The sequence below is a fragment of the Phasianus colchicus genome, chromosome 13, assembly GCF_987193195.1.
Source record: "Phasianus colchicus chromosome 13, bPhaCol1.hap1.1, whole genome shotgun sequence".
NCBI lineage: Eukaryota > Metazoa > Chordata > Aves > Galliformes > Phasianidae > Phasianus > Phasianus colchicus.
This window is the reverse complement of record NC_143448.1, coordinates 20,395,680-20,414,615: the sequence shown is the minus strand read 5'-3', so window position 1 is coordinate 20,414,615 and position 18,936 is coordinate 20,395,680. Positions and strand designations below refer to the sequence as shown.

At 50.0% G+C, this 18,936-nt stretch overlaps 1 protein-coding gene across 5 annotated transcripts; it reads right to left on the bottom strand.

Annotated features, from left to right (window-relative positions):
• Positions 1-30: 30 nt before the first annotated feature.
• On the bottom strand, positions 31-18,897 carry LOC149916209 (rho GTPase-activating protein 32-like). Of its 5 annotated transcripts, none has more exons than XM_090149570.1 (20): positions 18,806-18,897; positions 18,610-18,702; positions 16,173-16,250; positions 15,474-15,551; positions 14,667-14,789; positions 14,474-14,551; positions 13,739-13,820; positions 12,892-13,035; positions 12,232-12,334; positions 11,543-11,675; positions 10,943-11,025; positions 10,484-10,591; positions 9,984-10,129; positions 9,282-9,483; positions 8,345-8,490; positions 5,275-8,154; positions 4,968-5,180; positions 3,180-4,867; positions 1,398-3,080; positions 31-800 (listed from the first exon to the last, which is right to left on the bottom strand). In XM_090149570.1, the coding sequence occupies exons 1-16, from the start codon at positions 18,812-18,814 to the stop codon at positions 7,727-7,729; spliced, it is 2,034 nt and encodes a 677-aa protein (XP_090005696.1). In that variant the 5' UTR covers positions 18,815-18,897; the 3' UTR covers positions 31-800; positions 1,398-3,080; positions 3,180-4,867; positions 4,968-5,180; positions 5,275-7,726. The 5 variants fall into 5 exon arrangements, with proteins under 5 accessions (XP_090005696.1, XP_090005697.1, XP_090005695.1 ...); XM_090149571.1 differs by having other exon boundaries at positions 16,173-16,229; XM_090149569.1 differs by lacking the exon at positions 18,806-18,897 and adding an exon at positions 16,774-16,946 and having other exon boundaries at positions 18,610-18,799.
• Positions 18,898-18,936: the final 39 nt, after the last annotated feature.

Genomic DNA, 18,936 nt, shown 5'->3' with positions numbered 1-18,936 from the left:
AACGCTTCCATGGTCATGACTGAAAAAAAAAAAAAAGCAGCATGCAACCCCATAAAATGTACCTTTCTGCTCTTTCTGTCAGCACGACATCTAAGATGAGCATTACACGTCCCTGCTACTGATTGAAAATTCATCCAAGCCTATGTTCCACACAGCTTCATCTCAGTGCCAAAAAGAAACACGTAAACAGATGTTCAGAGGATTCTTTGTGCAGATAAAAGTGCAGGGTGCATATGTATTCTCTTCAGTAATAAATATTAGTTTAGAATCCAAAGGTAACTTTTCAAGAAGCAGTATGAAAGAAAGGTCAGTCAAAAGGAAATACGTGATTTTCATCTATTTTCATCTAAAAAATCCTTGCTAAACCTCTTCCCATCAAAAAGAACGCATGCTGGGCATTCTTAGCAGCAGCTCAGAGGACATCTTGCACCACAAAATGCAGCACATGCTTTTTGCTCACAGGCCCCTCATGTCTCTAATTTGTGTCAGATTCACTCAAAATGACCACGTGGACCAGAACAGCCATTTGGTTCTGCTGAGGTAGGAACCCACTGCTGGGATGTCCCACAGTCCCGTTTCCCCGCTACTTCCAGCCCTGGGGGGAAAAGGAAGAGCAACTGACTTCACCTACCCAGACTTCTGCATGGTCTCACATCACACAGAGAAGCATGGTGGAGAGCTCTGGTGGCTGAAGAAATCAAGGTTGCCTCTAAGATCCTGCTTTAAATCCACATGACTTACTGCCCATAAGATGTGAAAGACAAGGTTAAGGTCCATCCAATCCCTGTGGATGTGGCTGCCTGCAAAGACAACAGTTGCCTGCTCTTCAGCAGGGTGATGCTCACCCAGCAAAGCACTCACCAGCACATGTCTTTCATAGAAACATAGAATTAGCAAGCTTGGAAAAGATCTCCAAGATCATCCGGTCCAACCATCCACCTTCCACCAATATTTCCCACTAAGCCACGTCCCTCACGACAACATCTAATGTTTCTTGAACACCTGCAGGGATGGTAACTCTATCACCTGTCTGGGCAGCCCGTTCCAGCGTCTGACCAGTCCTGTGGAGAAGTTTTTCTTAACATCCAACCTCAATCTCCCCTCATGCAACTTCAGGCCACTCCCTCCAGTCCTATTATCACTTACACAGGAGAGGAGGACAACGCCCACCTCAACATAACCTCTCTTCAGCTAGTTGTAGAGAGTGAGGAGGTCTTCCCTGCGCCTCCTCTTCTCCAGACTAAATAATCACAGTTCCCTCAGCCGCTCCCCATAAGACTTGTGCTCTAGATGCCCTGCAGCTTCACTGCTCTTCTCTGGACACATTTAAGGCTTTCACTGTCCTTCCTGTAGTGAGGCACCCAGAACTGAACAAAGTACTCAAGGTGAGGACTCACCAGTGCTGAGCACAGGAGGATGATCGCTTCCCTGCTCCTGCTGGCTCCAGTTCTTTGCATTGCACTTCCAATCTAAACCGTTCCTTCTGCGGTAGCGCTTGCATCCTCACTTAGGGCTGGAGCTCAAGAGGTCAACACAACAGAAAGAACACAACGTGCAACTGGAAGACATGACTCCAAGCTCACAAGAGTCAACTCTCTGACCTTGGGCACAACTCACAAACCATGAGCCAGGCCTTGCCAACTTGGCAGATATGAGCATGCCAGAGGGGATCAGATCACAAAGTGTCCATTTCAATTGCAGCTTCATGTAGGAAAGAAAACCAGCTAACAGGCGTGAATGAATTCACTCACAAGCTGCACAATGAGTCTGTTCTTCATTAAAAAAAACACATGGATTCCAAATCCAAAAAGAGATCGGCAAGAGTTAATACCGATGGAAGAGGTTCCTGGTCCGAAGCCTCATCCTCTTACCCAACTTTCCTTGCCTCGTACTCTTCCCCAACTCCTGGGCGATGCCCACAGGCTTAAATTCAGACCTCAAATTCATAGGACTACTGTATAATCAATGGAAATTATATAAAGGAATTTTATATAATCAAATAATATTAAGATGTTATAATAATGAAATCAGCAAGAGAGTTAGGCACAGCAAGACAAAGAGAATAAATAGGATGCTTACCCGTGTCGTGGGCTCGCTCAGGAAAGACCAGTGGAGTGGATCTTCCGAAGAGAGAGAGATCCTTCCCCACTGGTAGATTGTATTATATTGTATTATTTTGCATTCCGATATCATAGTTAGTAAAATAAGTTTACCTCCATAGATTGTTGCCGCTGTTTTTTTCCTTTTCCCCCTTCCTTCCCATTTTGTGGGGCCAGGCCGGGGGTGGGGAGGGCAGGGGCCTACTGCCCCCTGTCATGGGCATAAACTGATCTAGTTAATTCCATGACACTCATCAAACCAGATTGTCTCAGGCGAAGGATGGTATGCTATCGCTCTCCACTTGCTCAGGTTGCCCTTGCTGGACCCATCTGTATACCAGGCATCTTCAGGGATAGGATATTTCCTCTCCTGAACGGGACTCTTCTCTGGTGGAGCGACCAGTGTTTCTTTTGGTGCATCACAATGATAGGTCACTGGGCCTAGGATCTTCTGAAGCTCTTCTTTTAAGGATGATGAAGACAGACTGCTCCTTTGGCTGAGGTAAGTGACCCATCATGCCACTGTTTGTGCTTGGGCCACCCCTGTCTTAGGAAGGTGGGTCAGATCTTTCACCCACCCCTGAATCTGCAGAGTGGTCTTCACTATAACTTCAGCCGTCTGGGTTATTGGCTCTACTGCCTGTAATGCTGAATAGGCAGCCAATAACTGTTTTTCAATCATATTATATCTTTCTTTTGCTCCATGCCAGACCTGAAACCAAAAACCAATGGGGGTCCGAACAGAACTCTGACGTTGCCACAGGCCCCAACCAAAGCCATCTTGAGTAACGTGGACATCCAACTCAGCTGGGAGGGTAGGATCGAATATACCCAATGCCTGGGCTTGTTGTAAAATTAGGTCTCTCATCCCTGCTGAGAATTTGACCAGATCCGGGCCATCAAAGGCATCTTCATAAATCGCTTCCCTTACACCTAATTCACAGATGTAATTTTGAAGGTTTTCCATGGAGGACCACATCCCTGTACGTAAAGGAATATCAGATTGATTGGGCCATACCATACAGCAGGCCGCCATTAACCATTCTATTATAGAATGGTTTTCATCATTGTATTGATTACCTGCATATAATCTCTGTCTAAGAGCAGGATGGACGGTCATTGTGGCCAATTTGGCTATTTCCGGGCCATTCATCAGAACACTTTCTGCCCCAGAATCCCATAGTCCAAGCTGGCACACTTTCTCTAGCTTTCTGCTTAAATCGTTGGACTAAGTCCATCAGTTCTGTTGCTGTGTACGGTCGGGCTGTTACATGCAAGTGGGTTTGAACGGGGGGCCACTGATCAGGCGGCACCCCCGCCGATCTGTCCTGTACCTTTTTTGTTTTTTGAGTTATAACAGGACGGACTTCTAGTGCATCCGTCAAAATTGGAGATTCAAGATCAGATTTAGATTGTTTATTTTCCTGATCAACACAGTCCGTTGATTCAGGAGCCTGGTCATTGTTTATTGAAATATTACAGACTTGACCTATTGGAAGATGTAGAATTGGGTTTTTTCCTGTTAATATGCCAAGTTCCTGTTCTAACTTTTCAATATGATCTTTTAAAAGTTCATTTTTGTTCACTAAAGTATTATTCCTTATTTCAGCATTATTTAAAGCATTTAACAGTGGCCATGCCACTGTAGAAGCAGCTAATTGTCTTTCTCTTGTGACTAATGTATCATTGCCTAGTCCCTGAAAGTCATCTGCTAGGCGATATGGGGAAACATTTCCCACAACACGTAGAGGACCCCATTTTTCAATGATAGTTGACAATTCATAATAAGGGGATCCCGCAAATCCTGGCATCTGCCCTGGAATTATTTTATCTAGGGGGGTAGTGTCCTCCCCCTTGAACATTTACAGAAATTCCAAAGAAAGGACATAGTGTAAGTTTTAGTATATTCGGCTTGCCTGCCTGGCTCACCAAGTGTATAATCAATGAAAATTATATAAAGGAATTTTATATAATCAAACAATATTAAGATGTTATAATAATGAAATAAGCAAGAGAGTTAGGCACACCAAGACAAAGAGAATACATAGGATGCTTACACATGTCGTGGGCTCGCTCAGGAAAGACCAGTGGAGAGAATCTTCCAAAGAGAGAGAGAGATCCTACCCACTGGTAGTCAGCTCTTAAATGGGTCTAGGAGAGGTGGAGCCATGCTCCACCCCTTCCTGCAGCACAGGTGAATTCCTTTCACCTGTGCTCCCAGGGCTGACTCATTGCTCGCCTCAGGTGATAAATCAGAGGTTCAGGCCGTGACTCAGCAGTTCCCATACAGACTCCTTTCACAGGACTCAGTCAAAAAGGATGTCACACTTGTTCCACACACTCAAACTGACTGAGCAGTGGTATCACAGTCACTTAAAACACACAGAAGCATCCAAACCCAAGCATGCACATTCCCTCCTGTGTTACTAGTGCCCACAGCTCACCTTCACACCTCTGGGGATTTCTGGCGTTTTACACTGATGCAGCCTCACTATAGCTCCATGGGTGTCACACAAGGCCTGCAGGACCTCTTTCTCCACAAACCCCATCTGCAGGCACTGGTTCATTAGGCTCACCACCCACCCTCCTGAGCAAAAGCAAGCACTAAGAATGAGAGCAAAGTGCACTGGATTTGACCTGGCCTGGTCCCCAAGCCTCAGTCCTGCCAGACATACCCCGGTGCGTAGACTCATCCCCAACATATGACCGGACGTTGTCATTCTGCAAACGCCCCATCCCAGCAGCAAGGGATCAAAGCATTGGGACAGCTGAAACAAAAATGTCATGAAAGTTTCCTATTAGCACTGATCAAGAACACGTCTGCCCCTGAGCAACAGGATGGGAGACAAACAGCAGAAGACAACCAACCTGCAGAACCTGCTCCGTTGGGGTTGGTCCAGATGTTTGTATGCTCCCTTCCATGGCCCAGGCCAAGCTTGCTGAGCTGCTCCTCCTTTGTGCAGGGGGAGAGCGGCGCAGATGCTACGTGGTGGCTATGCACAGCATGCCTTTGACTTGATTCTCCTCTCTCCATCTTCCAGTAGCAAGCAGCATTTCAAATCTCTCCTTGCAAAAAATCACCTAGGTAAAAAAGAACTGGCAATCTTGCTTTTAAAGTTTCCTTATTTATACAACTTGATGCTTTAAAGCACAAGCTCACCTAGCAATCACCTACCTTAGACAAGCCCAACCTGCAAGGAAAAGTTATTCTTCTGTGTCTGCAGACTTTGCACACATTTCCAGGTGCAGTAGTCAGCCCAGTTCTCAGCACAGCTTTACCAACCACAGAAACCCAGTTTACGCCCGCCATGCTTTTCTCTCATCTGAAACGCTGCATTGCTGCAAGAAGCAATGAATAAAATCACGGAATCACAAAACTGGGGTTGCAAGGGAGCTCCAGAGATCACTGAGCCCAAGCCCCCTGCAAAACGGGCTCCCTAGAGTAGGCAGCACAGGAAGGGCGCCCAGGAGGGCCTGGAATATCTCCAGAGAAGGAGAATCCACAGCCTCCCTGGGCAGCCCGTTCCAGCGCTCCGTCATCCTCGCCGTGAAGAAGTTCCTTTGCATTTTGGTGCAGAACTTCCTGTGCTCCAGTTTATGGCCATTTCCCCTTCTTCTGTCACCACAGATCGCTGAAAAGATTGCAGCCGTGTCCTTTTGACTCCCACATCTAAGATATTTATAGGCGTTGTTGGAAATAGCCAATTAGTTTTCCAGGACGGTTCTCTGATCTTTGTATCTATCTTTATTCCCAATTGCAATGGCGGGCCTCCTGCAAGCAGGAGAGCGCAGAGAAAACAGTGTTACATCTTTTATCCCCTACTGCCCGACCCTTATCTCTTTCTCCCCGGCTCCTCACTGGCTGAGTACTGCAGGTTCACACTCTTTCGCAACGCTTCACTAATCGTACCAATACCAAGTAAACACAAATCCTTACCACCCAACCACAAATATCTTAATTGGTCGACTGCCTTCTAACAACTGCTTTCTTAACAAACATCTGGTCGTAACTTTTGGATGTCTGCTTTACAACATAGACATAACCTCTTAACTGCTTCATTACCCCCCAGCATTTGTGCCCTTTGCACTGGGTCATTGTTCAGGTCATCCGTCTGTCCTTGCTTAGAGATAAGCTTGGAAGGAGGACAGAGGGCAGTATCTTGGAGCCTGCCTACGGCATCCTAACGTTCCCACAGAGTGGGACAGTTCCGCTTTGTGTAAAGGCCCCGACTCCTTGAGAGTTTGTTCAGTGGACTTCACTTCTGCTGGCCTAATGAACAACCTTACAGTACATTTCCCAGGTCAGAATACTATACCCACATTGTTTAGAACATTTAAAGTCTGTTGCAGCTTTGGGAGAAAGAATTGGTCACGTAATTCGGTAACTATGTCTCTAAAATATGTTACCTATATGCATATGGTAATCTTCCTGTCCACGTCAGCTATTTCTAAGGATATGTGACAGCTTCATTCTTTAGATCAATTGCCCTTTGTCAATGTTCAGTGCAGAAACAACACTTTCACTTTCCACAGTATACGGTATTCTTACTTTGCACATCAGCTATTTCTAAGGACGTGCTACAGCTCACTTCTTTAGATCAACTGCCCCTTTCAATATCCAATGCAGAAACACCACTTTCACTTTCCACAGCATTTACCAGAACCACAGAACGGCAGGGGGGCTGAAAAGGACCACAACGATCATCCAGCTCCCCAGAACCCCCACACCCCCTCGCAGCCGCCTACAGCCTCAGATCTCGCTAGATCCCCCCCCGTCGCCTCCCTGCAGCTTCCTGGAGCCCCGCACGGCCCCCCTCCCCGTCCCGGGACCGTTCTCCCGCACACCTCCGGCACAGCTGTCCTCAGCACTCGCTCCCGTCGCGCCGCGGCTTCCCTCTCGGTGCTGCCCGGACAGCTCCGGCTGCCGCCGCGCTGTCCTGCGGGGCGGCCCAGGCGGCAGGAGCGGCGCTCTGCGAGGAGAGCCGCGCCTCCGACAGCCGGCTCCCAACGCTCGCTCCCGCGCACGGCGGCTCGGCCAACGGCAGCCGGCGGAGCTACCGCGGACCAAGGAGACCCCGGGGGCGGGGCGCCGCCGCCGCTGCCCAATCAGACGCAGGGGGCGGGGCAAGGGAGATGCTGCTCAAGGTGAGCTCCTCCTGCCGCAGCGTGATGACGACAGGTCTGCACGGCCAGCTCCTAGGTCGGGAGCCAGGAATGGACACGGCAGGAGGAGAGAGGCGTTAGGGAGCAGCCGAGGCTTCGAAATGCATCAAAAAGCCCTGAGAAGCATCACAAAGCCACAGCCAGGAAGCTCGGGATTATCACGAGCAGCATCCAGGATGCTAAACATCATTTGCTACCATACCAGATGGTAGCTGAGCTCTCGCTGCAGACGTCCCAAAGCCAGACAGAACGGGAACAAACCCAGAGCTCTGCTGCGCGCACCCCACAGCCATCGCGTTGCAAGCTGGCGTGCCTTGCTCTTCGTTGCATTCGTCCCAGTCTCTGTGAATGAAGACTCGGAAGGCAGTCAAGGCGTTGATTGAGCACGAGCGTGCTTTTATTATTATGTAAAAGACAGGAGGGCGTGAGAGGTCCAGGGTAAAGATGGGACTCATCCTCTCTTGTCACGGAGAGAGTGGCTCAGAGCTCTCAGTGCTGCTGCCCGGTGCCTGGGGCTGGAGGCCTGATTCTAAGTCCCTCTCCAAGAGGCTCGGCTTCTCCTCAGCGACGCTGACCTGCTCCTGCGTGGAGGTGCTGCTGTCGGGGCACTCGGACTGTGCTTGGGCTGGGCTGCACTGCAAAGGCACTGGGTCACAGTCCAGGCTGGTGACTGTGGTGTCCAGCAGGCTCAGGTCAGCATCTTCAGCACAGCCGGGAGAAATGAGGGCGTGAACTTGGATGAGCTCCTTCTCTCCATTGCTGTTGTTATGTGGAAGGCTGTCATCTGAACCACAGTGACTCGTGCTTCCTAAGAGCCCTCCATCGATGGAAGCACACAGCGCACCATCGCTACTTGCCCCGGCTCTTCTGGGTAGACAAGGGCTCGATTCACCTAGGAAGGATACACAGGGGTTAGTGTCAAACTTTCACAAGCTGAATTATGAAAGTGGCTCTTGATCAGGGGTGATCTGAAGATGCTAGGTATAGGTTGGAACGCTAGGAGGAGATACAAGTCCACTTGTATTGCATGAATTCTATGTCGCTGAAAAGCAAGGCTTTGAAAGCTGGATTCGCACCCTTACCTGCCAGCACCACGACTTCCGTCTCTGAGGGCTCCCTGGGACTGCGCTGCAGTCGGCGTTTGGCCACAGAGGATGGTTTCCGCAGGCTGAAGCAGGAACGCCAACTGCCAGCTGGTGATTCCTTCATCTTGCTGGGTGGACGTTGTCTGGAGAGAGAAAACAGTGACTGGTGTGAGTCGTGCGTGGTGCGGGGTGAGGGAAGAGCTGCACTGAGCTCTTGCCAACAGTTGCTTGTTCCTGGCACTGCCTGGTTTCCGCTGAAGCACAGCTTAGAAACTCGCTCTCTTTCAAGCAGTTGAGGATGGTTCCACTCCTATAGCTCAGCCCTGAAGTCTTGCTGGCTAAATTCCCCTAAACTGTGTCAAGCAAGATGCAGAGCACGTGAGCAAAGGCTCCGCGGCTGTACAGGACAGCATCTAAGGGATGGCTCTTCTGCAGCCGGCAGGCGTAACTGCTTTCTGAGGAACCGTGCAGCCATAAAGGAAATTCAAAAGCACCTCTGACTCTGACATCAACACCTCATCGGCCCCATCTCACCGCCAAGTTTAGTTTCTAGTGCCAGCAGGTCTGACCAGCAGCTCTGCTTAGAGGAGAACCGGAACTGGTTTCAGGCATGTGGCCCCGACAGCTGGAAAACCCCAACATTTCAAGGTAGAGCCAGCTCAGGCCAGGGTAGACGTCAGCATGGCTTTATACATCTCGTGACTGCGTGCCCAGCAAGGAAGGAATGGCAGCCTCGTGTGGCTAAACCGAATATGTTAGTTGAATCTCAGAGTCCAAAGGGAGCAGAGATTCACTGCAACAATTCACTTCAGGCACCGTTACTTTAATTTAGCTTCCACATGTTTTGGCGCAAGAAATAATGGGGGAAAAAAAAACAACAACACAACCCACCCAAACAATGATGACGGTTGCTGGAAAACAAAGTCCTCTTTACCTTTCAGATGGAAAGTTGATGATTGTGTGGAATTTCCCCTGTACAGCTGTGGGGCCTTCTTCCACTTCTATGTCCCTGCTCTGTGTCACAACGGAAGAGCTGCTGTGGCCTCGCCTCTGAGCCTGTGCCTCCTCCAGGGTGAGCAGCTTTGTGGCAGGAGAAGACACCCACGCAGACTTGGGCCCTGAGAGAGAACCGTGCCCTGTAAGGGAAAGCCACAGGTAAGAGCGAGGATCACAAAGCAGCACCACAGCCATCACAGTTCTGGGGGAGATGCTATAGTTTTCTCAGACCTGCTTATCTGAGCCACTAGAAGAAGAGGAGGTCAGAATAAGCATGTGGTCAGAGGTATGTTTAAGGCAGAGGACAGAGTCATAATTAATAAGAGCAGCTCACTGTATCGAAATGGGCAAAGAAAAACCCTAGAAAGCGGGGGCAGGGAACTCAGAAAGCTTCACTGCCACACTTTCATCAAGCTTCACCTGCATGCAAAACATCGTAACGACAGTGACGTTTTTTTTCTCATTGTAAAGTTTGGACTTGGACATTCTCAGCATCCAGCAACAGGATGCCAGATTCTAATCTAAGCCCAGAAGTCTGCTGTCCCCTCGATAGAAAAAGTGTATTTCAAAGATCTTGGAGAAGGCCTGGATTTGATCAAGGTGTCTGATCAAGATAAAGCTCATGGAGGAAGACACTCACCTGCTCCATCTGCCATGTCTGATCCGTATTTGGAGCAGAAGAGGACATCTGCGTGGTTGATGATGAATTCCACCACAGCCGACTGCGTCTGCAGTTCCATGCAGGCGGCTCTTCCGCTGGCGCAGGCAGACTCGTTCTGCTGTGATCTGTAGAAAAGGCAGATTTTAGCAGTCATTTATCCAAGATCCAAGTTTCCCCAAGTCTGGATTGTTGCAGCCAAAAGCTGTCAAATTGGGCTCCGGAGGCTTCCGCGGTGATGCCGCTGAAGAAATTCTCCTGGATGGTCAAGGACACACCAGTCCCATCTAAACAAGAGGGCAGAAATTGTCATCTAGAAATTGTGCCCGTGCGGTTGGAGAACAGCCCAGGCTCTTGCTCTGCCGTCAGCCACTTACTACAGTGTACAGGAGAAGAGCACATTCGACGGAGAAAAAGGTAGATAGCATTTTTTGCCGGAGAACAGATCCAAGCAGTGTGTTGAAATGGAGAAAGAAGTTTACCTTAAGAGGTTTGGAGCCCACACAATCGCTAAGTTCTTAGCGTGCATGTTTGTCACGGAACAGTTCCCGGCTAGACGAGCCAAGTGTCTTATCAGGTATTCCAGTGTCCTGGAAAATCAGAGAGGCAAATATTCAGCACCAATGAGCACGCGGTGCTGCGGTTCACAGAGCAAAGCCTCAATGCATGTTATTGCTACTGTCACTGAAGATGAAGTAGATCCAACTTGACTAAGTGCCACACTGTGGCACCAAGCCCCAGCACAGCACAGCTGCAGCCACCAGCTGCACCAACTGTGCCCCCGTGCCCAGGAACCGACCCAATAAATTAACCCCGTGTAGCCTTAAACTGCTTCAACATACGCAGGCATCATGTTGCCAGCATGAGACAAGCCTGGAATCACACCACTGCCCTCTGAAGTGCAGCATGGCTGAGCTCAACAGAGTGAGGGCAGCACTGACCTGTAGTGAGGAGCGGGCAGCTGCTGGATGACGTCCTGCATTCTGACCAGCTGCTCCTCATCTGTAGCGGCACCAACAGCCTCCTGGAATAGTGCAGAAAGGGACTGAGACACAAATCAGGCTAGATACCTGCCACAGGGTCGGGAACTATGGGGACAGCGTGCTGTTGGTCTGCGCCGAGACAGATTTTACGCCTTCCAGGAGGCATCTGGGGAACATAGCGGCACGCAGCTGGTGCCATCAAGGCCAAGGAGTCCAAGCAGCGGGCCGGTTTACAGCCTGATTGCGCAGCTCAGCTCCTCAAGCTTCAAGTGCACTTTGCTATCAATCCCACTCCCATTCTATAAATACTTGGGGAATAGAAAAACAAAACAAAAGAAAAAACAAAAAACATGAATTCTCTCAAGCTTTGTGAATATGGAAATAACCGCCTCCTGGGACCACCGAAAATGGCATCCATATGATGCATGATGTGGCAAAGACATACGAGTAAACCCCACGGGGCTAACAGAAAAAGGGCCTCAGAGCTGGGGCACTGCTGCAGCCATCTCCCAAGAGGCCCAGGGAAGAGGTAAAGGAAAGACGTTGCCTTGTGCTTACCGAGAACTTGTCATACAGCTGGTCGGTCAGCAGAGGGTTCGGGAGCTCCCTGAAGTACATTTTGCAGACGGAGCTCACGCTGTGAGTGTCGCGGATGGTTAGCTCAGGAATCTGCTCAGACTCAAATTCTTGGCTGGAGAGAAGGACACAAAAACGGGCGGGGGGGTTGAGAAAGAGGAAAACAAGTCAAAAGCCACACCAAATATAATCAAGCATTGGAAGGGCTTCCCGATTAACAGGAGAAAATGAACACTCAGTCACCAGCACCACACGAGCCATGCTGGATGAGATGTTTCCAAAAGGAGACCTTTTCGTTTTGCTAAGGCATTTCCCGTGACTCTGACAACTGGCTGCCTAGTCTACAATCCTAAGCCAGGAGCCCGGAGCAGCAAGGAGGAGTGTGGGCTGCTCCAAAGGGCTCTGCAAACAGGAGGAAACGGGAATGAGAGCTGGCAGCGGTGACACCGCAGTCCCCCACAGCCTTCCAGTGCTCCGAAGGACAGAAGGAGAACTTCCTGCTCCAGCAAGTCTGCTGAACGCCCCGTGTTCCTATCAAACAGTGACAAGCCTGGCGCACCACTGCTGAGCGCACGCTGCCTGCACAGAGCTGCCCCACGGCGCAGGCCTCTGAGCACCCACAACAGGGCACACGCCCCTACTGACCGCTGTGTCAGTCGCAGCACTCTTACCGCAGTCTCTGGATGTTGGACGCGACGCCGGACAGCCGGTATATCCCTTGCACTACGCCGTGCTGCTCAATGAACTCGGCGCAGCTCTGGAGGACCTGGGGGACTAAAGAACACGTGCCAGCGGTTACTTGAGCTCCTCATTCAAGTACTGGTTCAGGCTGTGCTCCTGTCAAATCTCATCCACTAAGCCCAGCCAGGCTACTGCTTAGTTCTTCCTTACAGAAGAAAGCTGTCCAAGACGAGGAAACTGGACAGACGTGTTCCTTGCATTCAAGAAGTGTAAGGACCTAGGAATCAGCCTGGAGAAAGTAATTCTGGGGAAGCCGGAGACACTGCAAGTCCCACCACAGCTCCCATGGGAATGAAAGGAGGTGGGAAATCTCATGTCCAGGAGAGCAGGGAAACATATGCAGGACACTCTCCTTGGCCAAAAGGCTTCCCTTCATTTCAGGCTAGCGTGGGATTGGCTTACAGGCTTTGGTTTAAGCAAATACAAACGTGCTTGTCTCTTAAGAGCATTAGCCTCAGTTTATCTTTCAGCCATCAACTTCCATTACACGTTTCTCCACCGGTACCAACCTGCCCCTTTGCTAGATATGACCTCCCTTTCATCTTTAGATGCCCAACAGAGGAAGATCTCAGGAACGGGCTGTCCCTTACCATCGCGACCAGAGTGGAGAAGATGCTCTCCCAGGTCACAGCCAAACACCCTTTCCTTCTCCACCTCCCGCTCTTTCGGTTTCTTTGGGCGGGCCTTCACCAAGGAACGAAGGAAGGTGACGAGCTTGCCGCGTTTCTTTGGCACTGCACAACAGGAAGAAACCAGTTCATTTCAGGTTTGGCTCAGTTGGACAAGGCCGAGCATAACACATTCTACAGAGCACGTCAAAACGGGAAGAACATTAACAAGTACATAGAAAAACGGATTTTCTCCCATCCCTGCAGGAGGAGCCAAAGGCCAGGTTGGATGGGGCCCTGGGCAGTGGGGTCTAGTCTCACATTAGATGTGGAGGTTGGTTGGCAGCCCAGCCTGAGGCAGGGGGGTTGGAACTTGATGATCCTTGAGCTCCCTTCCATCCCAAGCCATACTAGGAGGATTCTATGATTTCCCCAAGTCCACTCATAAACACGGGAGGATCGGGCCAAATCTCTGCGCGTTCCGATGGAGTTTAATGCACTCCTCTTGCTTGGCTTGCTCAACTTGAGGATTAAGGATCCTCTTGAAAAGTCACGTTCTGATCAAGCATATCACTAGCACAACCAGGCCTCTAGCTGTCCACCAGGGACACTGGCTGTTCTCAACCTCGTACTGACTCGCAGAAGAACTGCCTTTGCCCTCCTTCATTCTCATTGCCTACAAAACACCAGCCATATGCCCCATGATATGCCTGAAGGATCATCAGCACAGACTATAACACAGGATGGATAAAGGAGGTATTAAACACAGAACACACCCAAAAAGAGACGCCATTTTGCTTCCCTGCACCATCAAATGTAACATCTGTACCTGGCTTTGGCACTGAACTGAGGAGAGACTCCGGAATTTTTCCATTGATGAGCTCCACGCACTCACTTGGGAAAAATCCAACCTGTAACAAGAAAAAAAAGAGAGGTGCAATACTGAAGGCAGCATTTCTCAGGCCTGAACTGTTCAACCAAAAGCCACCTAACATTTTCCTCGGAACGTGCTTGCCTGACGCTCCGTAAGACTATCCAACAAAAAGTGGCCTGCATAAAAGTAATAATTATTCAACATTTGCAGCCAAAAGACCTACAAAACAAATAATTGCTTCTGTAGAAGATGTAGAAGAAGAAAGTTCTTGCTGACTGAGATGCAGCTGCAATAATCCCCAGCTCCGAGCTACCCAGCATTCTGCAGCCAGCAGCAGCAACAAGCACGCGGAGGGTCTGTTACCCTACCTCAGCTGACAGGCAGTAACTTCCTAAAAGACACTAACTTCACGTTCTGCATGGGTGCAAGCAAAATACTCTGAGACACTGAAACACTGTCTTAGCTGCTGCATTTCCAAAGCTGGGGTTCAGTGGCCGTGACCTGATGCATATTGTGAAGGCTCTTGCTTCTAAGTGAATTGAGGAGACAGTTTCCTACAAAGACCATCTCTGACACCGACACAGGGAAAATGTTTACATCCATGAGCCATCCTGTGCAGGCAGCGCAGCTCTTAGCCGAGATTCCCGACCTGACCGAAGTTGCTCTCTCAAGTCTGAAGCTTGTGCCTACCTGAAAGCCATGCTTGCCTCTCCACCAGGGGGTCAGCTCCTTTGGTGGCATATCAGTAACGCACACGATGTCTCCCACCTGCAAAAGACTGCAACCTCACCAAACATTCTGAAGGTATCTGAGAATATTCCTGATGCGTTCACACCTTATACTCTCCTGTACATGACAACTAGGAACGCCCTTAACTGCTTACCTCAAAGGAGAGTTCATCCGGTGCCTGGGCAACGTATCTCTTAAGAACATGGGCAGCAGCAACAGCTGGAATATTTACAGGAGACTCCTCGTGGATCAGCAGGGGCTTCCCATTGTTCTCAGTCTGAAACAGAGAGCACAGGCCATGGTGAGGAGCTGAGGACAAACGAGGACAATTTCAGAGCAAGGAGCACATCTGCAGAGAAAGATCCTTATCATGAGTGCTTAACAAGAAACTGCAAGTCTAATAACAGCTGTTTCTCTTCCTGGTGTGCAGCAGTATGGCCAGGCAATGTAAAGATGCGTCTCTCTCTACCCAGACTAAGAGGACAAACACCCCAACCGAGAGGACTCCTGGAGTTTTATAAACTTGCCACGCTTGCAGTACTGTCTTGCCAAAGAGGAGCGTAAGAGTCTGCTTGCTTCCTGTAACCTATTGCTTGGAGACCTCAGCCATGGACTGGACACAGGAGCTGGTCCACTGACCCAATCCTTGGCTCACTACAAGTGCCTGCTTCCCTTAACTTACTGAATATGAGAACTTGGTCTTTGGGTGACAAAATCCAAGCAGGATGGGGAAAAAGCTTCTGCATGTTTATAACGCTCGATCTGATTCTGTCGGTACTATAACGTCCACGGCCATCTAGATGCTCGTAGCAAGGACATGAAGCTTTTCAGGCAGCTTTTCAGTGACACCGATAAAGCTGGAAGGATTCTCCCTCTCTTGAAAAGCAGGAGAGCTCATCTGCAGCTCACTCTGCCGGCTCAAGTCAGCAGAACAAAGACCAATCAGAGCTTCATACTCTACCTCCATTTGTGCCAGGTCAGGCCCACAGCTGATCTCGCTGCACGCGATGCCCATCACAGCAGGCACGACAAGCTGGAACTGAAAAGAGAGACTTCTTCAGAACTACCCTCAGTTACCCACTGGCATAGGCAGGTGTTCTAGAAACAACCACTTTGTTCAGTCAATTCAAACGAGACAGCCTATTACGCAGCAGTTTACCAAGTCGCTATCCCTCTGCTAGCAGATGGGGACTCCGGCACAAAGCAGCAGATGCGCTTGCTCAGAGCACTCCGACAGCACAGTAGCAGGGCAGTGAGAGGAGTCACTGCTGGGGGTGGATCTGCTCCCTAGCGCCCGGCTCCCACCAGTTCACCTCCAGCGCCGGCCGCAGCCTTCCACACGGATTTCATCTGCTTGCATCTCTGCTGTGCTCCCCACAGCTGTCGTGCGCACACGCAGCCGAAGCACGCATGCTCATGGTCACGTTGTGCAGCCCTGCACAAACCGGGACTAGGACTCCTTGCCTAAGGGATTGGTTTCCTAAAGACTAGCTGGTCACAGCATCACAGACAGCATCCTTCTGAGGGCTGAGCTGGAGGGAAAGTGGAATAACTCTACACGTGACCAGTGTCCTGTCAAGGCTGGATGAGGCTGTGTTACTAAACACGGTGCGACGCAGGCTGCAAAACCACATCGGGGGGGACAACGTGTGGCACATACCAGGCAAGAGATCAGAACAAGTTCCTTGAAGCCGCAGCCGTTTCTTGTCACTTTGCTCTGTTCTTCCGCGAGCAAAAGCTGCATCAAAGGAGAAGGCAGAGGGCGGGGAGAGGAGAGAGAAAGAGCTGATCAGTGAGCTTGCACAATTTAACAAAGAAGACAAGGAAAAAGCCCTGAGACAAATGCCACCTCTATGCTTTGGAATGTAGCTACTGAGTGAAAATTATGTCTGATAGTCAAGAGTAAGCAGCATGACACTACCAGCTCCGCCAGCCAGCAGCTTTCAACACCTCACTGTCCACCTGTCTATCTCACACTGTCTCAGCTTACCTACAAGATGCTGCACAAGACGGTGTGAAAACGAAGGTACTCAGTCGATGCACAAGTGCAACAAGCTAGCTACTCAGTCAGAGCTCAAGCGCTCCAATGAAGGGACGCAGCAGGCACTGCTCCTCCCCTCATTCTAGCTGCTTATGACATCACTAAGGGCCACCAGGCTGCTCCACCATGACAGACAAGGTGGGGAAGCAAGACCACGTCACAAGACCAGAAGATTCCAACACTCCAACAGTCTAGAATCAGAGGGCGGTTGGAATTCTACCTCAGCCAAATCCTGGAGAAGCTGGCACGGGGTCATCATGACCAAAGCGCAGGACCCGGCGCTTGCTCTTGTTGAGCCTCGTACAACCGGCCTCAGGCCATCCTTCTGCAGGGCCTTCCTACCCTCGGGCAGATGGACACTTCCTCCCAGCAGCATACCTTGCAGTGCAGGGCCTACATAAAATCCACACTAGAGTCCTTTGTTTCATTCAAGAGCACGTTACAGCACGTATCTATTTCACCGTAAGGAAATCAAGGAAGAGACGGGAGAAACACAGAACTGCTACGAGACTGCTATATACATTTCTTTCCCAAGTGGATTTTTGCCTTTTTGCTTCCAGGATGACCTCATTTTGTTCTCCCCTTCTTGTGGGGAAGCTGCCTCCAGTTCCTGAGGTTCAGGAGACAGCATGAAACACAACACTAAGACAAACGCTTGTCGTGGGCGAGGGGTGGCTGTGCTTTGCCAGGCATACGGCGGGGCAGTAAGTGCCACACGGCAGCCCCAAGCCAAGCCCTGCATTCAGTCACTGTGGCCACAGCTGGTGCATCGCTGCCAGAACGTATCCCAGGATACAGGTGGACGCAGGCACTCCTGCTCCTTCTGCAAAGCCATCCTCTGCAGAGCCCATTAGGTGCTGCTCAGTGCTATGCCAACCAGGCTCCCGTTTACTGCAGCCCTGGGATAAACACGCGTGTACTCTTCTGTGCAGCAGTGAGCTCCAGGGATGAAGCACAGAGGGTAAGCCAACAGAATCTACTGCTGACTCCATCAGCTCCTTCTTCTACCAACCATGGGCAAACACTGTGAGACAGAACATAAGGGGAAAAGCACTTCTGCTCACACGCCTGCAATGGAATTCAAAACAGCTATTGCAAGAAGAGCTCGTAGGGTAAACCTAGCCTCAGAGACACAAACACACCAGGTTCCAGGAAATAGCATGGCACATTGTTGATGAAACGCTGCTTCGTTGCTTGGAGAGCACGCAGCATGCCGCTTTGACAGGCACAGCAGTGCTGCGACGTCCAAGCTGGGCACCAAAACCTCTCCAGCATCCCTGGCCAACGCTGCCAGGGAAATGCAACACCTGCATCCCTATCTGGCTTACGGCACACACACTGGGGGGCTGCCTTAGTCTCAGGTGGGAGGGATTTTTCTTCAGAGTATCTGGTATGATGCTATGTTTGGGTTCTAGGAGAAAAATCACACCGATAACACCCTGATCTTTATAGTTTCTGACAAGCAAACTTGCACAGAGCCAAGGCCATTCTCAGCAAAGCTCTCAACAAGGAGCTGGGAGGGAACTGAATTAAGACAGCTAACGTAAACTGGCCAAAGGGATATTCCATACTATATGCCATCAAGTGGAAGGAGTTTTGAAGGGGATGAGAGTACATCTCACTCTCTTTTATTGCTTGGCGGCTAACTGGACAGTGGTTGGCAGGTGGTGAGCCATTGCTTGTACATCACTTGCAATACATTCATATATATATTCAGAACTACTTTTATCTCAAAAACATGAGTTTTACTTCTCTTTTTCCACCCAACACTCTCCCCCATCCCACGGGGAACAGGGGAGTGGGCAAAGGACTGCGTGGTGCTGAGCCACCCACCGGCTTCAACCACAACAGGGCCGCGGGGCAATGGGAGCAAGCACAGAAATAAAACACAGAAACTCGCTGTTCCTTGGGCTCGTGGCTGCCACAAAGCTCGTGTTTTAGTGATGCAGAGTACTGTATCTCCAGCTATTGTGTGTCTTGTTAACCACAAGCTCAGCTATGAGCTGTCACCACAAGCAAAAGATAAACGTAAACAAAGGCTTATATCCACACGTACCAATCTGGGTGTGAGCAATAAAAGCCCATTGGGCCATGGACAAGGCAGGCAGCACATAGGCAGGAAACAGGAAGGAGTTGAACTCCAGCTCTCCTACACAAAAGAAAGGGAGAGCACCACGGGAGGAGTTACGACACAGCTTCAGAGCTTACAGAGCCCTGAGATTTCCAAAGAACGGTGCCAGGGTAACTCTCACCATTCCCATGCAGGGGTCTTCCCAGACACTTCAGCTGCTGACTTCCACTTCCTCTGTCATGTGTAGAAAGTCCAGGTGACAAATGCTCATTTCGTCTGGGTAACGCTTCCATGGTCATGACTGAAAAAAAA